Source organism: Paramisgurnus dabryanus, chromosome 1 (genome assembly GCF_030506205.2).
Source record: "Paramisgurnus dabryanus chromosome 1, PD_genome_1.1, whole genome shotgun sequence".
In the NCBI taxonomy this organism is placed as follows: Eukaryota; Metazoa; Chordata; class Actinopteri; order Cypriniformes; family Cobitidae; genus Paramisgurnus; species Paramisgurnus dabryanus.
The window spans coordinates 938,406-947,500 of record NC_133337.1 but is presented as its reverse complement, the minus strand read 5'-3'; the positions used below and the strand labels follow the sequence as shown (position 1 = coordinate 947,500).

The 9,095-nt window shown below is 34.3% G+C and overlaps 1 protein-coding gene across 1 annotated transcript in view; it reads right to left on the bottom strand.

Annotated features, from left to right (window-relative positions):
• Positions 1 to 9,095, bottom strand: part of lmf2b (lipase maturation factor 2b) — a 38,838-nt gene that overhangs the window by 12,676 nt on the left and 17,067 nt on the right. The window contains exon 4 of the mRNA XM_065265837.2: positions 2,457 to 2,650. Within this exon, the coding sequence (XP_065121909.1) occupies positions 2,457 to 2,650 (194 nt within the window). The remainder of the gene's footprint in view (positions 1 to 2,456; positions 2,651 to 9,095) is intronic.

The window sequence follows — 9,095 nt, the reverse complement described above, 5'->3', positions numbered from 1 at the left end:
AAAAAATAACGCGTTAAACATTTTAACGCATTTTAATCGCACTTATTAACAAAGTCATTCGTAAAAGCTACAGACCCTGTTTTAGTTCGAAAACTCCGGGGTTGTGCTGCAGTGTAAATAAAAGTAGACGGAACCTAAACGAACAGCTGATTTTAACGTGACAACGCATCAATTTCAAAGTAAAAATGGTTTACAACGGAGGTTTTGCCCAATAAACATCTACCAACAAACTACAGATTATTTTAACATGTATCGTAATGTCTGTTATATGTTAATGTTTGAGTATTGTTGGGTTTAAATATTGTTGTAATGTTGTTTTGTTTCAATTTAATTAGCTTATTACGAGTTTAATTTAAGTTTTGTTTGCTACTTTAAAACGAATTTCGTTTCAAATAATTTGTCTCGTAATTATAAACAATGTTTTGTTGTTAGGTTTTGTGAATATAAATTAAAAAGAACATTAAAAGCAACACCGTGCATCTCATTGATGCATATGCTTCCGAATGCCAAAACATGCAGTGATTAAATCACTTACTTTTCAAAAAATCAGCCTGGCAGTGCCCAGAAGTTAAATTTACACGCGCATTTAGAGCATAATGTAGCAGCACGTTTGATTTGCGGTGTTCTTAAGACTTTTAAAAAATCTACTTCATATTAATTTTAATAGGCTACTTTGACGGAGGACAAGCACAGAGAACAGCGACGGCAGGTAAAGGAAAAAAGTTAAATGGTGTTTTTCTGACGAATAGAGTCAGTTTGTAAGAACATTTTTAAATGGACTATAAGATCATCAATATGAACTCTGAACAATGAACTATTATAAACATAACAGCAAGAAAATCTGAAGAGGAACTCGCAACATTAAAGCAATAAGCATTTATGTAGGCTAAAGCTATATATCACCTCTTATGTTTTAATTTAGTTAAGTTTCAATGGTAAGACTAAAGGCGCGTACATTATGCAGCGCTTTTCACATCCGAATCCCACTTAAGAAAACTATAATGTGGAAGTTAAAAATGTGCATAACATATTTTTATATATTTTAATATAGGCTATATAGTATATGTTTTGTTGTTTTTATACGTGAGGTGGGGGATCCGCGCAAATAGGTACCGGAACACAGACAGTCACAACCCGAGAATCCCGAACCCTGCAATTATTAAAAAAATGACTACTTTAAGAAATGCGGGCCAGGAAGCGGGTCGGGTATAATATATATATTTTTTTTCTTTACTGTCCGAGTTGCGGGCGGGTAAGATGAAAACCTCGGTCGGGTTCTGGTTGTTTTGACCCGCGCATCACTGGTAAGCGTCGATAAGAGCATGGTTGTGTGTAAGCTATGCAACAAGGAATTCACATATCACCGCAGCACATCGAGCCTCAAATATCATCTCAATGCAAAACATACAGCAGCTAGCGTGGACATTAGCCCGGCTCCGGGTACAACGACTTGGTTGAACAAAAATAAACAATATTTTGTTGCTTAAGCTTATGTATTCAGTCATTATTCATGGTACACTCTTAGAACGAATGTGTTAAAAACAACACATTAGTGTTGATTCTGGGACAACACACTAACTGCGTTATCCTGGAATCTCTGTGTTATTATTGAAACAACACATTTTGTGTTACTTTTAACACAACATGTGTTATACTTGAACACAAAATCAACACAAACTGACACATAATGTGTTAAAATTTCTTTCTAAGAGTGTATACTAAGAGTGTAAAAAAATTACTTCTTAATGTTCTCAGGTCAAATATTTATATGTGATTAAAATGCGATTAATTTAGATTAATTAATTACAAAGCCTCTAATTAATTAGATTAATTTTTTTAATCGAGTCCCGGCCCTAATACATATACATACACACACACGTATATGTATATATCTATATATGTATATGTATATATATATGTATATGTATATGTATATATACATATATATATATATACATATATATATATACATACATATATATATATATACATATATATATATACATATATATATACATATATATATACATATATATATACATATATATATATATACATATATATACATATATATACATATATATATATATATATATATATATATATATATATATATATATATATATATATATATATATATATATATATATATATATATATACATACACACATACACACACATACATGCATGAATTTAAGAAAAATGTTATAGGTATATTTATAACATAAAATATACCAAAATACATATAAATATACATGTAAATGTTTCTTAAATACAAACATTAATGTGTGTGAATTTATATATATGTAATAATTACACACAATGCAAACACATAAATTATGAAAAAAACTTTTATTTTGAATGCGATTACTCGCAATTAATCTTTTGACAGCCCTAGTTCTAATCAAAACCTGAAGAATGACAATATGCACAATGTTTGAATAATTCAGGGTACCTGAGAGCTGCCACCAGGCAGGGTCACCGCTGGCCAGCTTACTCACACCCGTGCAGAAGGTCAGTCGGAAGAACAGCCAGCGAGTCAACCAAAAAGTCACAGGGTCATGGTACCTGTGTGCGGAGAGACAACGCAGCAAGCCGAGTGGAGCTACAAGCACAGCCAGAAATCCGGCCTCCAACAGCAGCATGTCCCTGTCAGATGATTAGAAATATTTTTCATCTTTTAAAGTCAGTAGTGTGCAACTATTCAAACGGAATCAGAAACTGAAGAGTAGTAATGTTTTCTTGACCAAAACGTGCTGTAATGCTGCTAGGGTGGTTGCCATAGTGTTATGTGATTGGTAGGCATATCAATAACTCCTGTAGCTCAATCTGTAGAGCATTGTGGCAGCAACACAAAGGTCATGGGTTCAATCCCATAGAACACACACATTGCAAAAAAATGTATACTTCAAATGCAATGTATGTCGTTTTGGACAAAAGTACGGATGCACAGAATGTTCGGCAACCAATTTATTCGTCCAAAAACCTACTTTCGGTGTTCGGCCAAACAAGTGAAAAGACCAAATCAATTTTACAGAATAATGAGGTTTTTGATGAGGTGATCAAATAGCAACCAATGCAGAGTGAGAGGTGCTCATGCTTCATAAATGCAGCAGCATTACAAGTCTCATTTATCATTTACAAATCAAGACATCCTGAACAACATGCAGCGTATGAGAAAGACATGCCAGAGATTATGATCCTGGGTAGCGAGAGACTACTGAGGACCTGTCCCAAATGGAACACTCCAGACTTGTGGACTTCCTCAGAGTCCACACTTTGATGACATCATTTAGTGCAGACTTTAAGGGACCCTTGACGTGAGTCCAAGAGGGCGTTCTGGAGTGGTATTTTGAGACAGACTTGAGCGTCACGCTGGTTGCTCTTTCGCAAGGACTTCTGGGTTGGTAAACTGCGTGAAGCCTGCAGCCGTGCGGGCTTCGCTGATGACCGCATCAAGGATGCAAAGGGAGCGCTGATGAGCACGCATCAGAACGTAAAAATGACAGATAGGACACCCTACGGACTCGTTGACAAAGCGAACACGCACAATTTAAGGCCACGAGACCGAAAGTCCACATGAAGTACGGCATTTGGGATAGGGCCTTATAGACGAGAAGAGGAACAACGGACAGCGTCAGCAGTATGTAATAAAAACTTCCTAGAACCAGTAAAGTCCTACAATCAGGCCCCGCTGCAGGATGAAATGACTGAGGGGGCATGTGAAATTGTTGAGGGGGCTTAACTTTATACCATCAATGATACACTGAGATATCGATTTGGAAAGACATATTTTAAATGCAGCGGCCCATAAAACACTCCATATGCAACTGCACAGCACAGGTAACCAGAAACTCGATGATAGATCATGAGATATAACTGTATTTGACTAGTAGTGTGGATTAAGGATGTTTAAAATCTCTAGCCTGTGGTCAGGACATGAATGGATTAAATCAGCAGATTTGCAAAGGTTTATTTATCTCCACATATAAATTAAAATTAGCAGGGTAACTGTGCAGTATACCACATTATATAGCCTATGTCCTATGTGAATTCCATATTATAGATGAGAGTATTCAACGGCAATAAACGTCTGCAATAAATATCCTAACTACATTATTTCTCAAAACTTTGAAAAAAACTATTTTCAAAGGAACTGTATTCTTACAGTTATTCAATGCACACATTATTCCGCATATGATGTGAATATTAGATGAGAGAATTTATATAACGGCAATGGACGTCTCATATGGCAATAAATATCCACATAGGCTATAACTTAACATAACAGCATAATGAAATTAACCTCTTCAACCCTGAGGACCCTGTCCCGGGTCCAAAATTTCGTATTTTGACTTAATATAAAAGATTCTTTTAATCTTTAATGCTCCGTCATGGACCCCAGTAACACATATGAGATACTGTTTGAAAGCTTAGAGTCTCTACTTTCTGCAGATACGCATCACTTTGACATATCTTTTACTGTAAGAAAGTTATTTACACTTAATTTACACTATCACCCCCCCAATATTTTTTGATATCATATAATATTCACATATTTCATATTTTTCAAAAATGACAAACACGGGCAAGTCTTATATCAAATGAAAGCTCTCACTCTCAGGAATAAGGCTACAGCATTATTTTTGTTCTAATATCAACACATATCCAACAATCATCGAATGAATAATAAGGTAAAAAATGGTCTTTTGTAAACATATGTGAAACTTGAGTGTGAACTGCCTCAGATAGCACATATAGCCACAAATGATACATCATCTTTTATTTTAGGTCCTTCTCTAAACAATGAGTCCATTCACAGCATTTTCTTTGGTTGTGTGCATAATTAATCCCTTGCTATTTATTATATGTGCAAAACAAAAAATTAATATTTTTATGAAAAATGTATTTCCGCACCCTTCAGTAAAATAAGAATATCTTTTGAATGCGACATGATAAAGAGTTCATTCTTTTTTTGGGTGTTTACTGTCTGCTGCTGCTAACAACCAGAACTGTCTGCAGTCTGCTAGAGCACCCAGAACCAGAGTTATACACTATCAAAGACAGTATTTACAACATAAAAAGGAAAATTTTGTGTTTTATCATATGAAAAACAACATAAATAACAATATTTGTCACAAACAGCAGCTTTTTATGTAACTTCAAAGGGTTTTCTTTAAAATGATATAAAGAAATTGCATTTATTCCACTGTATGTGGTTATGGTAGCACTTCAAATGTTTTTTGGCAGAAATTGTACACCATAAGCGTATTATTCCTCCCATCAGTTGGAGTAAAATAACTTTTGCATATATTATGATAGAGAAAAAATTCCTTTTTCCTCTATAAGCTGACAATTGCTGGAATCAAACAAAACTGTCTGCAGGGACCTGAGATACCCAGGGCCAGAGTTATATACTTTCAAATAAAAACTTTAGAAAAAAAACATAAAAAGCGCCTATTTATTTTTGTGTTTATTAGAGGCCTGACATCACATACAACCATGTTTAGCACTTTCAACAGTGTTTTATGTAATTTCAAAGGGTTTCCTGTAAAATGATACCAAACTTTTGTATGTAAACCTCTGCATGTGGGTATGGGAAGCTTTTGAAATTGGGTAGGCCAAATCCAGGCGAAAATCCCCAAAATAGCTTCAGGGTGGAAGAAGTTAATAAACAGAGAAGGAAGCAGGATTGACATGTAAATTTTATTATTATTACCGGAAAAAAACTATTACTGAAATAAACTCTGAGGTAGGCTAAATGCGCCAAACACGCTGTTAACCGCAAGTTTAAATAAGCTATAAAAGTGGATAAAAAATTATTATCTCTTAAAACTTTATATGACAAAAAATGATTTTTAAAGGAAATGTATTCTTACAGTTTTTCAAAGATGCACAAATTATTCCATATATTAATTCCCGTTTAAGAGCACTTTCGTCTCTGGCCTCGCTCTGTTATTTAGCTGATTGACAGGTGCACATCCCCGTCTTTTAAACAGGTATCATTATAACCTTTATAACAATAGAGTAAACTTTATAGTTGCTTCCACTGTGTTTGTCTGATAACACACGTCGGCAAATTATTATTATTTGAAAAAATTGAAAATTTTTATTTATTATTTGAAAATTATTATCTTATTTGAAAATTTTTATTGCTGCTTCCACAGACATCAGAGTGTATTTTACAAACTATAGGCTATTGTTTTACCAGTGCTTATGTGCAGGGGCGCCGTAAGGGGGGGAAAAGTTAGGACGATTCTAAGGGCCCATGAACTTTTGAGGGCCCCAGCCAAGGACTGTGCCACACACGCAACCCCCTTAAGCTGAGCCCTCTTAGCTCCGCCCCATCTTTACTCTGCGTTTTATCGCTGTCTTCAATCCACGGTCTCACAGTGCACGTGAACTTCAGAAGAGAACAAGGTGTGTGTATTAACTGCTATTTCCTATGATATCTGCATATGTGCACTTCCTTACTATAAATGCAGTTTACACAATGTGACGCTGGAGCAATACAATGCAGTTTTCTTTCTACTGTAAAGTCTTCGCTCTGTTCACCTGAGTTTAAAAAAACACAAGGTGATTTACGTTTCCTGTTTTATGTTATGATTCTAACGCGAAGTCAGCCCTTATAAGCTGTTTAAATTAACGTAGCCCGTATAAGCTAATTAACATAAACTAGAAATGCGATCGGTTACACACTGTTTTGTTTTGTGTAACGCACTATGCCAAGGAAGGATTTTTTTGTAGTTGTAAATCAAGTTGGTTGTGATAAAACTGAAATGCAACTAAGGCTAAACTAGTCAAATTATGTATATTAAAGCTTCTCAACTTGCAACAGGGTTAAGAAATCAATGGAAATCTATGTCGTTATCTGCTATAGTTGTCATTCATTTCATTTTAGAGCCCCGTTGATTAAAAACAGTCTGAAGAATCATTTAATAACAGTATAGCTGTTTTCTTAAAGAGTAACTAAACCCTAAACCAACTTTTTTTAGTTAATGATCTGTAAGAATGGGGTTTTATTGGTGCTGTTCATTGATTTTAGTAAGTTTTTTGACATTTGGATATAAAGTGTTTCAATACTACAATATATGGTGTAAAAACGTCTGAGTGCTGCCCTCTTCAGGTTGAACGGTGGCTACTGCAGTTGAATTTTCCTATTGAAAAAATGCCTCGTGATGTAAGCAGGTTCAAGCTCACCACGCCGCTTTGGTCAAGCATTGTTGACCCAATCTTATTTCAGGCAGAATGTACATAGAAAATATGCATTGTTGTTGTTCGCCATTTTTAAATGTTACAATGTCGTGTGTGTAACAGCTCAAGTATACAGTATGTCACTAAGACCGTCTCTGAAAATCAGACTAAAGCCTCAAATCTTATTGTGAGATAAAAGCATCACAGTTTAATTTCAAGCATTAATTTCACTATGATTTCAATCGCTGACATGACATTACTCAGTCAACATTAAAGATATCAAGTTTATATTTTCACAAATGTTCTTTACATTATATAGGATGATTTTATGTGGAAAACAGTAAATCACAAAGAAATACTTCAGCTGGGTTTTCACAGGCATGGTCACATTTAGGGCTGTCCTCGACTAAGGATTTACATATTCGAATCAGAATTGTCGAATCTTTTCATAGTCGACCGATAGTCGAATCATCTATATTTGTGTGCATGGGTTGGGAGGGGGTCAGACCAGGTACAAATTGATAACTTTTATTTTCTTTCACAAGCAGCACACATAAACAACTTACTGATAAAGTGACCAAAACTGTCTTTCAAGTGATGAACGAAGACAAAACTGACGATGCATTTATATATTTTTAAGGTAAAATGTATAAGGCAACATTTGTTTAATTATTCATCATAACATTTTAAAGCCACGATCTACAGAACATCACACAAAAAAATTGATAACTAAACCTAAAAATATAACAAAGGTGATCCTGCCTTGGAAACCTCGGCTAATTCAGTGTTTTTATTTAATTTGGAGATTAAGCGCGTCAAAGCAGTCATAACCAAAAAAAACGACAAATGAGAAATGACAAATAATTTGTGATTGTTAATGCAAATTATAAAAACTAAGCTTTATATACAATTCATAAAAACACTGAAATTAATGATTTTATAGACACTACGCGTTATTATTTAAAAAATAAAAGCAGAAATACCTGCTTGCTTTCACTTTGATCATCTCCATTCACTTTAGATACAGAAACAACTGATGATATTATTTATTTCAGGAATCTCTTTTCTATCATTTGAAAGTGAACACCGATCATATTATTAAATCACAAAAAAAGACAGTCGTGTCAGGCAGAAATATAGGTTCGGTGCAGATATTTTCCGTTTCATCACCGAAATTTAAAGAAACGACTTTTGACAAAATAACCAGTCTGTTCTTAATACATTTTAAAAACGTATACCCGTCGAAAACATCCGTTTTTTAATGTTTAGTTTGATGAACTTCTAAATATGAGACGAAGAGCAGCACGTTCGGCTAAATTGCATGCGCAATCATGGCCAGCACGCAATAGTGCAAAATCTATACAACGAAAAGCAATCCAAAATGTACAGACTTAAATTAGATCAGAATTTACGTTTATAATAAATACATTTTTTTTTATAAAATAAGGTCAGAAGTAACAAAGTGCAGAACAAATGTGCAAAATGCCTCAAGTGCACGAAAACAAAACACAAGCCAAATAGATACATCAGATAACCCAGAGTGATTTATAAATAAAATAAAATAAAGAAATTATTTAAAGAACGAAAGTATAACCAGAATTGCCAGCTTTTTCTTTTAAATAGAAACAAAGAGGCAATGGTTTATTAACATAGGAACCTCTTATGGACGTGCGGTCACAGGGGTTGCTGGATTTATTAACGCATTTTAAAAATATTTATTGAAAGCTGATACTTCACATATTATTTGCAGAATTATAATAATATGCTGTATATTAATATATTGAGAGAAAGCTGTTATATGTGAAATCAGATTTGTGCACAGTGCACCCATATACGGCCAAAATTAAAGGATCCTCATTTCATAACACATCTGCGACGATTCGACTGTGAGATTGGTAGT